Source organism: Diceros bicornis, chromosome 8, assembly GCF_020826845.1.
Source record: "Diceros bicornis minor isolate mBicDic1 chromosome 8, mDicBic1.mat.cur, whole genome shotgun sequence".
In the NCBI taxonomy this organism is placed as follows: domain Eukaryota; kingdom Metazoa; phylum Chordata; class Mammalia; order Perissodactyla; family Rhinocerotidae; genus Diceros; species Diceros bicornis.
In genome coordinates, this window is record NC_080747.1 from 4,880,032 (window position 1) to 4,899,484 (window position 19,453).

General features: G+C 42.8%; 1 protein-coding gene across 3 annotated transcripts in view; it reads right to left on the reverse strand.

Annotated features, from left to right (window-relative positions):
* Window positions 1-19,453, reverse strand: part of TBC1D14 (TBC1 domain family member 14) — a 106,896-nt gene that overhangs the window by 35,022 nt on the left and 52,421 nt on the right. Inside the window, exon 4 of one of the 3 annotated variants that reach the window (XM_058546668.1) lies at window positions 3,345-3,422. The exons of 1 other annotated variant lie outside the window; for it this stretch is intronic. In XM_058546668.1, the coding sequence (XP_058402651.1) occupies window positions 3,345-3,422 (78 nt within the window). Of the gene's footprint in view, window positions 1-3,344; window positions 3,423-4,825; window positions 4,893-19,453 lie in introns of those variants that run through there. One more of the 3 variants, XM_058546670.1, reaches the window with a different exon arrangement.

Sequence of the window (19,453 nt, forward strand, 5' to 3'; positions counted from 1 at the left end):
TGTTACATTTTAACAAGAATTAGTCACTACTACTACTTACTGCTGACTTTGGTCTAGTGAACTATATGCCAAGGCCAGAGATGTTGACCCCCAAAGTTAGAAGTCCCAGAATTTGGATGCCCATTTCCCATTTTCTTTCATGTGCTTGACACATATTGTCCCACTTTATCCGTGTAACCATCTCTATGGCAAGTGGCACCCTATTTTATGGATAGGGTAACTGAGATTCAAAGTGAAGTGACTTGCCCCCAAGTACACAGCCAGCAAGGGCTGGGCCTGCAGGACTCTCCACTCTGCCACCCTGAGCTGGCCCAACCTCTTTTGTGGATATACTCAAACAAACGGGTGTGCAGTTTGAGAGGGAAAAGGCCGGGTCCTGCTGGGTTAAGTGTGGCCTCTGGAGCCAGACAGGTCTGGGAGCAACTTCAGATCCACCATGAACCACCCGTGACCTCCAGCAAAGCACTTACTTAGAATCCCTGAGCCTCATTTCCACATCTGCAAAAAGGGAAGCACTACCTACCAGAGAGGGCTATCTAAGGAATGGGGAGAGGCTTGTGAAGCAGGGAACACAGGCCTTAGTGCAAAGGAAGTGCTCCATAAAGGGCAGCCCTGGCTGCTGTAGGCCAGTCCCCTCTTTTTCTTCAGACCTGAAACAACTGTATAAGGCAGAAAAGAGACTCTAGGGCCAAGCAATCAAAGAGCCCTGCAAAGTCTGCAAAAGCCCAGAAAGGAAAAGGAGCAAAATGAATCAAATGCCTTGATTCACGAACCAAAAAAAATCAGATCTCTTCACTTAGAGCTCAGAAGCTCTATTACTAACAACAAACAGCAGCAGCTGACATTAATGAGCCAAGCACTTCTTGAGGGCTTGATTCACACTAACTCAACTTCACCTTCACACTAGCCCTCTGAGGGAGGAGCTGCCATCGTCCCCATGTCACAGACAGGAAGGTGGAGGCCTAGCTGGAGAGTGGAGGAGCTGGGATCAGAAGCCAGGCCTTCTGGCTCTGCAGACACATTTCTCACCAGGCTGCCACTCTCTAGAATTCATGCAAGCCACTCACAGACAGGATGCAGAAGTAATTTAACCATTCATATTCAGTCTAAATAAAGCTTTCAACCATGTCAGAAACTTGTAATACTGAATTAAGTGCAGATGCAGGGCAAATACTGATACTTCAATTGCACAGAGCACTAGGTGATTTAAAAAAACAAAAAGGAGGAGGCCTGGCCTGCCCATAGTACTTGAAATCTCAGGGAAAGCCTTTTCAAAATATGAATGGCACTGGAAATTGTTCCAGGTCCCGCTCCAAACCTAGTTCTCCCAAAGCTACCTAGAGGTGTCAACAGTAAGCTCATCTTCCAAACCAGACAAATCAACTTTAGAAACAAGAGGACTATTCACTCTAAGCATCCCTTTGTCGGGGGAGGGAGACAGTAGAAAGTCTCTGGAAAAAACAACTTTCAGCTGTGAATTATCAACATTGGGGTCAGCACGTGATGTGGTAACAGCTAGGGCTTTGGAAGCAAAAAGACCTGAGGCAAGTCATCTTGCGTCTCTCTCAGCCTCAGTTTCCCATCTATAAATGGTAGCAACTGTGAAGACTACTATAATAATGAGATGAGGTGAACTACGCTAAATGGCTGCCCACTAAAGTGTGAGCCCTTTTTATGTGCCAGACAAATGTCAGGGTAGTCCCAGCCTCAGTCCAGCTTATCATTCCCAAGTTTCTTCTCTTCTTGGGACCCTTATGGGATCAAGTTTTGAAGTCTCCGAGTTTAAACAAATGCCATTCATCAGAAGCCCTGCATGTTAATCAGTATAAATCACCCATTCAAGTGACTGCTACAGATTCCAAAGCCCTGTACAACCCTAGAGGGAATTTAGAACAGGGTTCTTCAAAGTTCTAGAGGCAAATCAGTTTAAGTGGTCATGGCAGCATTTTTTAAAAATCAAACAATAAAAAATATCAGAGTGTACATGGCAAGGACAGTTTGTTTCAGTTCTATACCTAGCTTTATCTGTGCACTGAGTCACAAACTGTCTAACCAGGGAGTCATGTCAAAAAAGTTTGCAAGCCACTAACTTAGAAGCATAGTAGGTCATGGGCCAGCCCCGTGGCTTAGCGGTTAAGCGCGCGCGCTCCGTTGCTGGCGGCCTGGGTTCGGATCCCACGCGCGCACGGACCCACCGCTTCTCCGGCTATGCTGAGGCCGCGTCCCACATACAACAACTAGAAGGATGTGCAACTATGACATACAACTATCTACTGGGGCTTTGGGGGAAAAAATAAATAAATAAAAATATTAGAAAAAAAAAGAAGCGTAGTAGGTCAAAGTCTCTGCCCCGAGTAGTTGATCACGTATCCTGTTACGAAGACAAGACCAACATCAATGAGACAGCAGCAAACAAACCTGCTGCACCTAGGCAGGGGCTAAGTTGTAGGGTGTGGTCTGATGACCAGCAAAGGGTCAGGAAAAAAGGAGTAAGCCAGGGCAGTTGAGCACAGCCTCAGCTCCACATAGGGGCCATGCGCAAAACAGATTTAGCAGGCAGGAGGAAGAGGGAAAGGGACCATCTGAAAAAGAGGAAGCTCATTTGTAAAGGGACCACTTGGGGCCCAGCCCTGAAGGGCTCACTCTAGTAGGGGCAGTAAGACACCAGCAGAGGCTAGGAAACCAGGGTAGATGAGGAAAAGTGCCATAAGAGGGCAAGCCACATGCTGTGGGAGCCCCAAGGACACAACACCTATGGCTGCGGGGAATTAAGGAAAGCATCTCATAAAGGGTGCCACTTGGGTGGACAAAGGACAGGGGAGATCTGGGCTGGAAGCCATGAGGGAAAGGCATCCTGACAGCAAAAGCAGCAACCAAGAGACGCACAGGAGCAGGCTTCTTTGTAGGTTAGCATGAGCACTTTAAACGGGAACTGATGCTGAATCAAAGCTGTTCTGCTCTAGATTTTATAGTCTCATCAAAAAGCTACCTGGAGCTGGCAGGACAGGCCCAGCGAGAACAAGAGCAAGAGAGGGGGCGGCAGGGAGAGCTAGACTTGGTGCAGAGACAGAAAGTAAACAATGTGAGGTGTGATGAGCCCATTAGATGCACCTGATGGGAGGGTCTACATCATGTGTATGATCTGAACAGTGCTAAGGGCGAGGCTAAGGGCATTAGACTCCTGAATTAAGAGTATAATTTGCCACTTAAAAAAGAAAAGGAAAACAAAAGCCTAACTCAACAGACATTTGTTTTAAGAGGAAGAAGAAAAGATCAAGATTCTCAAACGATGAAAAGCAAGTATTCCTGCTACAATGACAAGAGGGGTCATCAATGCTACTTACAGAACTGGAGGAGTGTTGCAGAGACGGCCAACTACGCCAACACTCTGCCCAGTAGAAGCCCCCTGGCTTCCTGGAAATCTATGTTAGTTAGGAGGAGAAAGGGTCATCAGTCAAAACCCGTGCTTAAGTCTTTGACTCAACTGTATACAGTGTCAAGATCAGGCTTTTAAAATAAGCCCAGAGGATTTTGGAGGTATGTCTGGAATAAAGCACGGCAGGCTACTCATGTGGTACTATTAAAAGGCTGACACGAACCCACATTAGCAACAGCACAGTGACCACACCTGCACAGGCGGAGGACCCACACAGCCTGCAGGGGAAGCACCAGGGCACGGCAACAGGCCCGGCTTTGAACCCTCAGCTCCCTGACCAGCGCCATCAGCAGCGTGACCTTGAGCACAATCCTTCACTCTTCCAAGCCTGTTTCCTTAACTATTAAATGAGAAGATCAGATGAGAACGAATTAACACACGACATGCAGCTATAGCAGGTGCTCAGACAATGACGGGGAGTACTACTGTCACTGTATTACTACACAACTACTTTTCCCAGTATTTCCCATTAAGAGGAGTATTAACAGGGTTGTGGTTCAGAGTAAATGCAAGCGTAGTGCAGCTGGTTTCACATTTTGCCATTTATAACAAGCAATTCTGGAGGAGAGAAGGGCGCTCTTTCAGAATTTGAAGTGAGACTTGTTTTGTTTTGCCATTTTTAGTGGGGCTGAGTGGCCTGCACAGGTCTTACAAATGCTCGGCCTTCCGGAAGACAGTCCTGGTGACCAGTAAGGCTTGATCTCACAGTGAGAAGGACCCCTCAGAACCCCTGAGGGCCTCCTCAGACTCCGACTCTCTATCTACTTACCACACAATATTTTCCCAGAAAGCATTGTCTAAGTTACAGGAAATGTTGGCATCTGGGAAAGCAGCTCTCAAGAGACCTTTTGTAATTGTCATATTCCGTACAAAACATCTAGAACACAAAAGTTAATATGTGGACTAGTGAATGAAATGTATTAAAACTCAGCTGTGGGTTTTAACAAGCCTGGTGCACCTTATCCAGACCTAGAGGAACAGGGTACAGGCTGATCTTCACACAAAGCTTTCCCCTAGGATCGCGGGCAAGGCCGTTGTGGCCTCTAAGAGGAGGGCCTGGCCTGGCCTGGACTGACCTGAATCTGAACACAGGAGGCAATCGCATTTTGGGCGATAAGAATTAGGACTCCAAGGACGCGCTGGCGCTCTCTCCCCATCTCTCACTGTATCCATTAAAACTGAACGCTGTTAGAAAATTATACGGAGTCACAGACAAAGAATGGCAGGGAGGTGAAAGGCGCATTACGGCGGCCACATGCAAGCTTCGGCTCGTCGGGGCAGACGTCTGTCACACACACGCACGCGGGCGCACCCGCGTAGGAGCCTCCTGCAGGGCCGGTGACAGGCGCGCAGGCCCCTCGGAGGGCGCGGGCGGCCGGCCCCACTCACCATGAACGCCGCGGGGCTCAGAGGCGCGCGGCCGGCGGCTCCATGCCCCGGCGAGCGAGCGGGGGTCCCGGCGGGGCCTCGGGCGGCGGCTGCGGCGGCTCCGGTGGCTCCGGCGGCGCCGGCGCGGGCGGGGGCGGCAGGCCGCTCAATCGCGCGCAGATGCCGCGCAGCCGATCCGCGCGCTCGGTCTCTGCGCGTCAGGCCTGGCTCAGCGGGGCGCTGGCGGGCGGGGCGGGAAGACCCCTGCTCCTCTAGGTCCTCTCCTAGGGGAGGTCTAGGCGCCCTCAGGACGTAGCAGTTTAGAGGCGGGGTTTCACCCCCGGTTACAAACTGGGCCGGCTAAATGCTCACACTAAGCAAGTTATGCTGCGTCCTCAGCACACAGACATCATGCTGGAAAACGGACATGCCAAGAAGGAAGCAGCAAAACACCAAACACAGCGAAGCTCTGCTTTGTAAGATTTTTTTTAAATGAGAAATGTATATTACCAAAAGGAACTACATAAAAATGTTAACACTAGTAACCTCTGGGCGGTGGGGTGATTGCGAGCAATTTTTATTCTCTTCTTTATATTCTTGTGGCTCAGGTTTTCTACAATTAAGATTAGTTCAATCAGAACGGCAGGGTACACACAAAAATACACTGATAGAAATCTGACTCATGACTGCTTCTGGGGGACTGACTGGGGAGGGGCAGTAGAAACTGCAGGGTGACTGAATTATCTTGATATGCATTCATCAAAACGAACTGAATAGTACATTTCAGATGAGAGCACACCACTGTTTGTAAATTATACCTCAGTTTTTAAAAAATCTTTAAAATCTGTGTAGGGTCAAAATTATTTCTGGTCCACCCATGGGTCCAATGTCCAAGGGCTGAAGAAACTCAGTCCGAGACAACACAAGACTCTTCTTCTGCCATGGAGAAGGACTATGAGGCTTTCATAGTCTCGCCTTCTATCACAAGCTTTCCCCAGCTGATATTCTGGATGATAGCATTACCAAATCACCACCAGAAACTTCTTCACTCAGAAGAAGCCTATGACGTCCACCAGGCTATAATCAAAAAGGCAGATAATGACAGGCGATGGCGAGTATGTGAAGAAACTGGAATTGTCATAAGTCACTGGTAGATGCAGCCATTTTGGAAAAGAGTTTGGCCGTTTCTTTTATAGCTCATTATACACCTACCACATTTCTAGGAACCGACCCAAGAGAAATAAAAAATAGGTCCACAAAAAGACTTGCATGCAAATATTCATAGCAGCATTATTCATAATAGTCCAACACCAAAAACAATCCAAAAGTCCCTTAACTGAAGAATGGATAAACGGCACTGACACAGCGATAAAGAGGAACAAACTACTGATGCATGCGACTACATGGGTGAACCTCAAAAACTACACTAAGTGAAAGATGCCAGACAAAAGATAATTTGCATGATTCCATTTATATGAAATTTCTTAAAAAGGCAAATCTCTAGAGAGAAAGCCTGTTAGTGTTTGCCTAGAGCTGAAGGTGGGAGCAGAGATCCACTGCAAACTGTCATGAGGGAACTTTTTTGAGTGATAAAAATATTCTAAAACTGGATTGCAGTGATAGTTGCATAACTGCATAAATTTATTTTAAAAAATCACTGAACATATGAATTTTATGATATAATAATTTTACTTCAATAAAGCTGTTTTTAAAAAGTAATAGGAGGATAAAAGGGGAGAAAGTGATTCTGGCTGGAAGAATTAGGGAAAGCCTTATTAAGAAAAATTATCAGGGGCTGGCCGGGTGGCACGGCAGTTAGGTGCAGGCACTCGGCTTTGGTGGCCCGGGGTTCGCAGGTTCGGATTCCGGGCGCACACCGATGCACCCCTTGTCAAGCCATGCTGTGGCGGTGTCCCATGTAGAATGGAGGAAGATGTTGGCCCAGGGCCAATCTTCCTCAGCAAAAAGAGGAGGACTGGCATTGGATGTTAGCTCAGGGCTAATCTTCCTCACCAAAAAAAGAAAAATTATTCAAAAATTTGAGAATAAGACCAAAGCATGGGGGGATGTCCTTTCAATTCATACCTGGGCATTTTTAACATGCCTGCCTGAAGTTTATTTAATTCTCTAGGAGAACATGCCTATGCTATTTATTACTTGATTAGAGCCCAGAAACTGTGAAGTGACATATTAACTTATAGATTTATGTCCAAAAGAAAAGAACTCTAAAGATTACGTTTTCTTGTCCCTACTAGTTTGTTTAAATCTCACCTAGCAATCTTATTCTAATTCTTTTTTGTTTTTATCTCTATAAATAGCTAGTTCTTCAAATGCCCTTGGACTCAATTTTACCATCTAACTCATTTCCTCAATGTGTCAAATGAATCTTTGACCCATGGTCATTTAAAAAAAAAAAAGGCAAATGTCATTTAAAAAATGGTAGAATAACTGTTTTATATTAAGAGAATAAAGGGATAACGAAGGGAAATACAAAAACTTGACTGGATTCTGGTTCACAGAGAACAGTTTAGTGCAACTGGGGAAAGTAGAACATGGTCTGGTCAAAAACATGGTCATGGTCAGATGCTATGATGGAATTACTGATAACGTTCTTAGGTATGATGACAGCTCCGTGGTTATGTAAGAGAACGTCTTTCCTCTGAAGACCTGTATGCTGACATATTTAGGGATAAGATGTCATGATATCTGCAACTTACTTGCAAATGTCTCCATTTTTTGTGTGTGTGTGTGAGGAAGATCAGCCCTGAGCTAACATCCATGCTAATCCTCCTCTTTTTTTTGCTGAGGAAGACCGGCTCTGAGCTAACATCTATTGCCAATCCTCCTCCTTTTTTTTCCTCCCCAAAGCCCCAGCAGATAATTGTATGTCATAGTTCACATCCTTCTAGTTGCTGTATGTGGGACGCAGCCTCAGCATGGCCGGAGAAGCGGTGCGTCGGTGCGCACCGGGGATCCGAACCCAGGCCGCCAGTAGCGGAGCGCACGCACTTAACCGCTAAGCCACGGGCCAGCCCCGAAATGGCTCCATTTTTAAAAAACAGAAAGAGGCACAATAAAATGAATAAGGCAAAATGTCAACAATTATTCAATCTAAGTGGAGCGTATATGGGTGCTCATTAAATTATTCTTTGAATCTTTCTGTGGGTTTGAAATTTTTCTTCACAAGGGGAAAAAACTAGTAAGAAGGCTGGTGACAAACCTTTCAGATCTCATCTTAAATCACCATCCCCAAAACACTTCCTACCCATCTAAACTATAGCAAGGCCCAGTTATTCTCCCTCTCAGCATCAGGTTCTGTTTTCTCATAGCACGTAATCAACACTTGTAATTACATGATTATTTGATTAACATTTATTTCCCTCAAGGGACTGCAAAATCTCTGAGAGCAGGAACTCCAGTGGTCTTTCACCATTGAAGGCTAACAAAGCACACGACACAGAGGAGACACACCAGGACTTGTGGAATCAATCATTTTTCCTTCCTTCCTTCCTTCCATTCATCCATCCAACAAGCACTTACGGTGCTTGGCCCAGGAATGAAGATGAACAAGGTCCCTGCCCGAGTCACTCACAGACCAGCAAACAGACAATTACACTATATGGGTGGTGCCCGGTGCTAAGACTGAGAGAAACCTCTGAGGTTTCCAAGAGCCCCAGGAGGCAGCTGACCCAGCCTGAGGGGTTACTGGTGACTTTCTGGAAGCAATTCCTGCAGCTAGCAGAGAGCTAACACTGTGAAGCTCCATTCTCACACAGAGGAGTGGGTTCTTACCCACTTCACGCCTAGTGCCACACACACTAGAAGTCAGCCAACCTGAGTCCACAGGCTCAGTAAATTTAAATATGAGAGAGAGATGCATTAAGCAATTGTTAAATATGCATTAAGATATGCTTACCAAAACACATTGCTTATCTCTTCCAGCAGGTTGCCACCTGCACGTTACTTTAACAGCAGTTTCTATCACAGATTTTAGAACTGAATACCGTTTACAAAGTTTTAACTATATATTATACCACATGATGATAGGTTGACTTTTACTAAGTTTTGAGACTTAAAGCAAAAATTAAGTTAACAGAGTCTTCTCTCCATCTCAATCTGGCATTAGATTTCACATCTATCTTAATCCACCTGTAAAGATTTTTTCCTCCTGAAGTTTTCTGAGTTAACCAGAGCTCATTCCATACAGGCTTTCTGTATCTCCACCAGCATACTGGATATATATGCTCATTTGATTAATCTGTTAACAGCCTTGCCTCTACCCTTTGCGGTCAAGGAGGGAAAACTGGTTCATTTGTTCAACGCAGCATCCTAGCAGGCAGGCTGACAAACCCAACCTTGCTAGAGACCACTGGATTTCACAGGGATCAAAAGCTTACTGAAGGAACGACTTCAGTGCCCAGTCTAGGAGACTGGCTAATTAAATCATGATACAGCTACACAAAAGACCACTGCTTAGTGAGCACAAAAGGAGATCACCGAATATTTAAGGATACGGGATAATGCCTACACTGTCATAGAAATAAGAAGAAAACAGTCTACAAAGCGGTATGTTTTGAAATTTTCACATTCATTTATCCATTTAACAAATATATATTACCCATCCACTAAAGCTAGGTACTGTTCTAGGCCCTAGAGATCAAGTGATCAACAAGCAAACAAGGTCTGGTCCTTGCTCTCGTGAATTTATATCCTAGTAGTGGTTGAGAGGCAGGCAATAAAGAAGCAAACAAACAGGCAAGAATTTAAGATGGAGAAAAGTGCTGTGCAGAAAATACCTGAGAGTCCTGTGACAAAATGATGACCCATTGGGGGATGGTGGGTGATCCTTCAGACTGGATGGTCAGGGAAAAGCTCCTAGAAGACACCATCTCAGAGGGAGCATGTGAGCTGAGACCTGATGACAAGGAGTCACATTCAATTTTAACAATCCCACAATGTAGGGACTGTGCTAGGCTGAATAACGGCCCCCCCAAATATGCCCATGTCTTAATCTGGGAACCTGTGACCTTATGTGGCAAAAGGGACTCTGCAGATGTGATTAATGTTATGGACCTTGAGAGGAGGAGACTGTCCTTAAAAGATGAAAGCAGAGGGAGATGTGACTACAGAAAGGGAAGGCGATGTGGCAATGGAAACAGAGATTAGAGTGATGCAGCCACAAGGAAGGAATGCCAGCAGCCTCTAGAAGCTGCAAGAGAAAGAACAGATTCTCTCCTGAAAACTCTATCTAGAAAGACCAGCCCTGCCAACACCTTGATTTTAATCTGGAAGACTTATGTTGGACTTCTGACTTCAAAACTATAGGAGAATAAGTCCGTATTGTTTTAAGCCACCAAGTTTGTGGTAATTTGTTACAGCAGCAATAGGAAACTAACAAGTATTATCAGCATCATCTCCCTCTGCTTCTTTTTCCCCCAGGTACAGCAACTGAGGCTCTGAGTAACTTCCCCAGTTAAATAACAGATGGTAAGCGGTAGGGTAGGATTTGAACGCAGGAAGTGTGACTCCAGAGCCTCTTACTATCAACTCTTCTGATACTTTGCCTCTGAACTAAGATTTCAATTTCCTAAAATAGTGTTCCCTTCATGGCCCTAAGGCCATACTAACCATGAGACACAGGCATAAGACCAAGGAACAAATGCAACACTTGCCTATTAATTCAGGAAATACCATGGAGTTTCTAGTGCCAGCGAGAAGACTCCTTCCAAAGTGCTTCCATACACTGACAAGATATTTTTTTAAGTCATATTCTGAGTTTAACGTAGATAAGCAACTTAAAGGAAGGTTTAGAAATAGCCTTACTCTCCTCAAAGCTGAGGTTTCTCAAAGTCCTCTGCAGTTGCTTGTGAAGGGGAGCAGAATATGCTACCCCAATATATGTCACTTTGGCATACTGATTATTTTGAATTAAAGTTACTTGAGAAACAGCCAGTGCAAGAAGGACACTCTGACCCTCCTTCATCCTACTGAAAGCAGGAGATAAATCTCCCATGCAAAAGGTCCCCTCCCTGTACTAGGAAGGTAAAACGCACTCATCACCAGAGACACGGAATTTAGAGCCAAGAGGGCTGTGTAAACAAACCTTGTTACTTCTTCACCAATTTACTACCCCAAGCCCAAACCCCTTGACCTTGTCAATTCTTCACACATTTATTGTTTCTTTGTCTAAAAGGTATAAAAGCTTCCTGCTTTGGTCACTTCTTTGAGTCTCATATTTTTATGGGGATCCTGTACATTCAAAATTAGATTTGTTTTTCTCCTGTTAACATGTCTCACGTCAATTTAATTATTAGACCAGCCAAAGAACGCAGAAAGGAAGAAGGGAAAATTTTTCCGCCCCTACGCCTGCTGCTTACACCTCCTCGGGAGGGCCTACTGTGTGCCGGGTCCTGCACTATGCACTGGCAGTGTAAGACAAGCCAGCCGGGCCTGGGCCCCTCGACCACCGGAAAAGACCCAAGGACATGTCTCCCCTGCTGCTCCAACAGTGTTTAAGAGATTATAAAATACTTTAAAATCTCACAGTCTTCTATTGAGAATCAGATCAATGTGAAAAGGCAGTTTTCTTTGGCCGTCACTGTTTTCATATCAACACATTAAACTGCCTGGGGGAGGGCAAAAGCATTTGAAAGCTCCCAAGAGCCACCTCTCGGGGTCTTCCTAGGAAGCTGTGTCAATTCTGCTACTTCCATGAAATGCACCTTTCTGGTTCAGGTCACACAACAGGCCACCAGACTGCAGACACCATCGCCCAAATCCACGGTTAGTCGGAAACTGGGTTCAGAAAACACACAGTCTCCTCCTGTGATTTAAAAATAATCACAGGCCACTGCGTCTTCAACTTACGTGTTCAGCAAGTGTCCTGAGTATCTAGTGTGTACATACCAGAGAGAAGCTGCACAACTCACACGGCCTATGATTCCATTACACAAATGTATTTATGCGGGTGAAATTTATATGTATATAATCTGGCTCACACAATGGCCTGGGAGGGTAGGCACCAAACTGTCAGAAACTCCAACCAGGAAGGGGCTGTGCACTCTTGGGGTGAAGAGGGCTTTCCTGTTTTACTCTGCCCACATCTATCATTTGAGTATTTTACAGGTATTTTTTCATGAACTATTTTTATAACTTAAAAAAAAATTTTTAAGCCATTTCAAATGGAATCCAAGACTGATTTTGTCGACTGCAATTTCCAAACCACACTGACCATTCCTGCAGCAAAGTTGCTTTTTTTGTTCTTTTTGATTGTAACTACCCATGAGACTGAAGGTGTAGCCATGAAGGGAGACCAGAACGAGAGAAGCCATCGGCCTTTACCAAGCTCCCACTGAACGTCAAGTGCTGTGGAAGGAGCGCTCCACACTTCATCTTACCTGACCCTCACAAGCACAGGCAAGATAGACATTATCTTTGCAGAGGAGGAGATCGAAGTTCAGAGAGGCAAAGTTGCTGGCCTAAGACCACACAATTGCCTGTGAATGACAGAACCAGGATGCAAACTCGGGGCTCTCTGACGCCAAATTCAGAGTCCCTCCCTGGCCCCCTGCCTTCCTAAGCCCAAGACCTCTCTGACCCCGGCACTGTTAGAGGTCCCAGTGAAGATCTGTGAAAGAACAAACGTGTTTCCTGTTCCCAAATTCCTATTTCTTTCTGGGAGCCACACCGGTAAGACTGAAAGTGTGCTCTGAACACTGCCCTCTCAGACTGACGGGGAAATTTATCACTTCCACATTAGGAAAAATAAGCAAACCTTAAGAAGTACTATGCACTACAATTTCAGTTTATATTGTTAAAAAGTATCTGAGGTAAAAGAGTTATATTTCTCAGAATAAATTAACTGTTACCATGACAACAGTAGGAGACAATCTATCCACTGAACAAAAACAAAGTTCAAATTAAACAACCACACTGCCATTTCCCCTGTAGAAACTTCAGATCACTTCCCCTTTCCCCTCTTTTCCAGAAAGGCATTATGTAGAAGTTTGATAAATATAATTAACTGCTGCTTCTCTAAAACTCAAAGTAAATAGGGATTAGACATTTTGTGAGATAATCTCCTGACAGACTCACCCTCCACCAAAAGGTCCCAGTCCCACACAAACGTGCCATCTGCCACCTTGACAAACCAAAACTCCCAGAACAGCCTGTTTTCTCCTTTGGATCACCATCAGCTGTATGTTTCCTTTTTTGCTCTGGCCTCTAGGAAGCACAATGTCAAATTTGTAGTATCCCTCTAGGAATTACATGGGAACTTGTCAGTTGTATTTTGGGGTATCCATTTATCTCTGGCTTCATTTTGCTGTCTTTCGACCAAAATTCCTCAACAATTTTTTCTCTATCATTTAGCACATATTTTTAAAAATTATTTTTTAGAGTAGGCATGCACACAGAACAAAATCCAAAAGGTACAAATGGGTATACAGAGCAAGTAGGTCTCCCTCCTATCTCCCACACACCCAGTTCACTCACCTCTCCAAAGCAATTCTATCATTACTAGTTTTGTAAGAATCCTTCCAGATAAAGTTTCTGTATTTACAAGGATATGCATATATCTTTATACACACAGCGCACACTAATACAAATGAATATTCATCTTTCTTTTTAAGGTCTGCATTGTATTTCATTTAGGGATTTAACCAGTTCCCTACTGCTAGACATTTAGATAGTTTCCAGTCTTTGGTGCTGCAATCAATACCCTTATACAACCATCATTTTACCTACATACTAATTCATCCGTAGGATAAATTGCTTTAGAAGGAGAAATGTTGGGTCAAAAGTACCCTAACTGATGGATTAATTCATTCATTCGTGTTAGTTTCATTTATTATTTTATTATTTATTTTGTTAATTATTAATTACCATGCAGTTTGCTTTTTTGGTGTATACAGTTCTATGACTTTCAACACATGTTGCCTTGCTGCCACCACCATCACAGTCAAGACACAGACGAGTTCTAGCATCCCCAAACCTTCATGCTTCAAGCTATCCCTCAGTAGTCACACCCTCCTCCAATCCCGGCACAACAGCTTTGCCTTTTCAATGTCTCACAAATGGAATCATACATTATGGAACCTTTTGAGACTGGATTCCTATCTCAGATAACACCCCTGAGATTTGCCCAAGATTGTTAATACAATGCATTACACTGATTGATTTTCAAATCCTCAACTAGCCTTGCATTCCTGGGATAAATGCCACTTAGTCATGGCGTATTACTTTTTTTTTTTTTTTTAACGTTTTGCTAGATTCAATTTACTAATATTGCGTTGAGAACTTTTGTGTGTGTGTCTCCATAGGGGATACTCATCTGCAATTTGCTTTTTTTGTACTGTACTTGTCTGGTTTGGGTATCAGGGTAATACCAGCCTCATAAAATGAGTCAGAAAGTATTCCCTCCTCTTCTAAAATTGGTGCTATTTTTCTTTAAATATTTGGTAGAACTCATCAATAAAACCTCCTCCAGGCCTGGAGACTCTTTTTTGGAAGTTTTTTTTTTTTCTTCTGTAAGGAAGATTGGCTCTGAGCTAACATCTGTTGCCAATCCTCCTCTTTTTGCTGAGGAAGATTGGCTCTGAGCTAACATCTGTGCCCCTCTTCCTCTATTTTGTATATGGGATACCACCACACATGGCTTGATGAGCAGTGCATCAGTCCCTGCCCAGGTTTCGAACCTGCAAACCCCAGGCCGCCCAAGCAGAGCATGTGAACTTAACCGCTAAGCCATGGGGCCAGTCCCTCTTTTTCAGAAGGTTTTTAACTACAATTTCCTTTTCTTTAATAATTACAGGACAATTTGGGTTATCTAATTCATCTTGGATGACTTTTGGTGATTTCTGGTTTTCAAGGAAATGGACTATTTCAGCTAAGTCATCAAATTTATGTACATAGAGTTATTCATGATATTCTCTTATTATCCTTTAACTTCTGCAGCGTCTGTTGCAGTACACCCTTTTTCCTTTCTCTTATTGATAATCTGGTTTCCTCTCTTTTTCTTTGTCAGCTTTGCTAGAGTTTGATCAATTTGGTTGATCATTTCAAAGAATCAGCTTTTGGTTTCACTATTATTTTTCTGTTTTCAATTTCACTGATTTGTTTTCCTGTTTGTTATTTCCTTCCTTTTGCTTGCTTTGGGTTTATCTGCTCCTTTTATAGTTTCTTAACGTAGAAAATTAGATTATTGATTTGAGAACTTTCTTCCTTCTAACATGAGCATTTTAATGGTATAAATTTCCCTCTAAGCACTGCATCCCACAAATTTTGATAGACCCTATTTTTGTTCAGTTCAAAATATTTTCTATTTTCCTTGTGACTTCCTCATTGTCCCATGATTTATTTAGAAGTGTGTTACTTGTTTAATTTCCAAGTTTTTGGAGTGCTCTTGTTATCTTTCTGTCACTGCTTTCTAGTCTAATTCCACTGTGTTTACAGAACAGATTTTGTATAAATCCTTTCAAATTTCTAGTTCCTTTTATAACACAGGTTATGGTCTATCTTGGCAAATGCCCATGCGTGCCTGTAAAGAACATGTTCTGCTCTTGTTGGAGGGCGAGGTGTTCTCTAAATGCCAATTAGTCCAGCTGGTTCATGGTCAGTTCTTCTGTCCTGGCTGATTCTGCCCACAGTTCTATCAATTACTGTCTGGAGAGGAGTGTTGACACTCCGATTATAACTGTGGACTTGTCCACTTGTTTCATATCTGTCAGTTTCTGCGTGATGCATTTTGCAGCTCTGTTATTAGGTACATACACATTTAGAATCATTATGTCTTCATTAGGTAACATTCCACCTTATCCCTGGTAATTTTCTTTGCTCTGAAGTCTACTTTTTCTGACATTAATATATAACTCTATCTTCATTTTGATTAGTTTTCATGGTATACCTTTTCCCATCCTTTAATTTTAACTTACATATTTTGTATTTGAAGTGAATTTCTTTTAGACAGCACATGGTTGGGTCATTTTTTTTTAACCCATTCTGACAATCTGTCAGATGAGTACTGAGATATACAATTGGTGTGTTCCAACCATTCACATTAATGTAATTATTGATATGTTTCAATTTAGACCTATAATCTTACTTGTTTTGTTTTCCCTTCCTCTAGTTCCTCTTTCCTGCCTTGATTTCAGTTTTTTTAACCTTTTTTAGATTCCATTTTAATTTATTCTGTTTTTGACTCTTTCTATAGTTTAGTGGTTGATCTAAGGATTACAATATATATTTCATTTTTCATAGTCTAATTAGAATCAATATTTTACCACTTCAAGTGGAATGTAGAAACTTTACCACCTATCCCTTCCCCCTTTATATTTTGTCTTATATGTTATATCTACATGCACTGAAAACCCAGACAACATTGTAATTTTTGTTTTCAACCACACATTTTAAAGAAGTCATTAAGAGAACAATGGTCTACTATATTTATCTGGGAACCTACCATTTCTGTTCCTCTTCCTTGCTAATGTCTCAAGATTCCTTCCAGTATAATGTTCCTCCATCTGAAAAACTTCCTTTACCAATTCTTTTAGATCTGCTGGCAACACATTCTCTTACCTTTCCTTCACCTGAGAATATCTTTATTCTAACACCTTCACTCCTGAAGGGTATTTTTGCTGGATATAGAATTTGGGGTTGATAGTTCTTTTCTTTCAGCACTTTAAAAATGCTGTTTCCACTTCCTTCTGGCCTCCATGGTTTCTGATGAGAAAATCACAGACATTCAAATTATTGTTCCCCAATAAGTAATACATTTTCTCTGGATGCCTATAAGATTTTTTGTTTTATTTTCAGTAATTGGTTACGATGTGTCCGGGCATGGACTTCTTTGGCTTTATCCTGTCTGAAGTTCATTGAGCCCTCTCCCCCAGAATCTGTACATTCACGTCCTTTGCCAGATTTAGGACATATTCAGCCACTATTTATTCCAATATTTTTTTCTGAATCACATTTTTCTCCTCTCCTTCTGAAATTCCAATAACACAAATGTTAGACTTTTTAGTATTGCCTCACATCCCTAAGGCTCTGTTCATTTTGTTTTTCCAATCTTTTTTTCTCTGTATTGTTCAGATTGAATTATTTCTATTGATCTATGTTAAAGTTCACTCCCTCTTTTCTCTATCATTTCCATTCTGCTATTGAGTCTATCCAGTAAGTTTTTTATTTTAGTTACTGTATTTTTCATTATAAAATTTCCATATAGTTTCTCCTTATATTTTCTGTTTCTTTGCTGATACTTTCTATGTTCCCATTTCAAGAGTGTTTGCCCTTACCTGTTGAAGCATTTTTATAACGGCTACTTTCAAGTCTTTGCTGAATAATTCCAAACCTGTGTTCTCTCGGTACTGGTGTCTGTTGGTTGTCTTTTCCCACGTGAGTTGAGACTTTCCTCGTTTTTCATATGCCAAGTAATTCTAAATTGCGTTCTGGACATTTTGACTCTTGTGTTATGAGACTCTGGGTTTTGTCTAAACCCTTTGGAGAATATTGATATTTTTCTTTTAGTAAGCAATTGACCTGGTTGGATGCCAGACCCAAGCTCCAACCAGCCTTCTGTGAGTTGTGGTTCCAAAGTCAGCTGAGTTTTCAAAGCCTTTACAGTACTTGTTGAATCTATCCCACATGTGCACCACCCAGTGGCCAGTCTGGGATGTGTGTGGGGGTCTACCTCGAAGTTCAGTTCTCAAAGCTTATGTATGCTATTTAGGGTCAGATCTATGTATCCACAACTTGGGGGTAAGCCCAGGAGTTCATAACAACCTTAAAGGGTCATATTCCTAAGCTCCTCCTCACCACAAAGCCCCCAGTACTTGCTGGTTCCCTGGGTCTCCCCTTTTCTGGTTCTCTAGCTACACACTTCCCACAACTATGTCCACTTTAGGGCCAAGTGGTGGGAGGAGAGAATAAAGCATCAGGAGTTTGCCCCACCTTCTTGGGAACAAAGCTCATCTGATCAGTTCCCCTTCCTAAGAGTTTTAGGCTCCTGCCAGCCCCTGTTGCTGCTGCCATGAGACTGCTTGGGGGCTGGAGTGCAAGAGAACAGAGGGAAAAAAAAAGAAAAGCAGGTTTCTGCATTCTCTCTGAGTGTTAGGAGACCCACTCCTCAAACCAGAACTAGAGAGCCTCTAGTGCTCTCTCTGTCCCTGTTAACATCCATTTCTGGGTTTGGGGCTACCTTGAGTTCAAGCTGGGGAATATCAGAGGGGAGAAAATGGTAAACTCAATCACCTCAGAAGAACCTGCATTCTGATCTTCTTCTCCAATCCACCCGCAACTATTTATTTTTCAGAATTCTCAACTAGCTGCTCCATGTATTATGCCCAAGTTTTATAACTGCATTCATTGGGAGAGACAGCTTAGAGTGTGCTTACTCCCTCTACCAAGAACTGGGACCTGCTCTTTTTTATAAACTGGTTCAAATCCGTTTTCCAAAGGCATAAGGGATGATGAAAATGAAGGAAGTTTTCTCGTTGTTATCTTAGAATTTACCTGTAGGCCTGCCACCAGTTACCGGCACTGACCACCAGGCTTATCCTTTCTGCAATCTGTGATGATTTATGTTTTGAGTACCCCATACTTCTCAGAACCCAGAGGGGAGAAGAATGAATATCACTTTAAGCTGAGCTGACTTTGTCTTCTTCTGTTAAAGATTCTCTCTTTAACAGCTAAGAGGTGACTTGAAATTCCAGAAGGCCATCCAAGACATCCCAGGTTATACAAACCCCAACACACGGACTCATCTTTGCTCACACGATAGTGTTTTATCCAGGACACCGAAATCCACAGGCCTGTCCTTCCCTGCAGCTCTCCTTGCCATCATCAGCAACTCCCTCAAAGCCCAACCAGGACTTAAACTTTCTGCTTAACCTCATTTCCTGACAATAGTGCCAACTCCTCAGGTCTATGTACATAGTTTTATGTCTAAAAGATTCACAAACTCTTCTAAAGCATCCCCAAAAGTTTTCAGCCCTGAGGCCCTCTGACATCCACTCAAATTACAAAGACTCACCTTTAACTTTTTAAATGGTCTTTTCTTTAAAAAAAAATAAAAAGTACACGGAAAAATTACTGCAAGGAAAAATACCAAAATGCAAACAGTGGTTACTTTGGGGCAGTAAGACTCCAGGTGTTTTCTTTTTCTTAATTTTCTAATATCTTATACATCTTCCACAAATTAATATAATCAGGAGGTAAGTATTGCTTAATTTATCTAAAAGAATCCATTCCCCATTTCTCAATAACTTGAGCAACTGGGGGACCATTAAGTCACAACCATCTCATGCCAGGCTATACCTGTAATAACATTTCATCCTCCTCAATAAGATTTCAACCACACAACTTCACTGGAGTCTCAAAATTTCCCAGCAAGTCACTGCTTCTCAAACCTGACTGCACATCAGATTCACCTACAAAGCTTAAACATAAACAAAGCACCTGTCAGACTGGAAGCAGGATGTGAGAAGAGGGAAGTCAAGAACAATTCTGAAGTTTTAGACCTGAAAAAGAAAGCTAAGACTGGCATTTACCAAAATGGGGAAAACTACAAAGGGAACAGGTCCAACAGAGCGGAAAAAAGAAAGTAAGAGTTGAGCCCTGTACTTGCTAAACAGGAAATGCCTATCAGATGTCCAA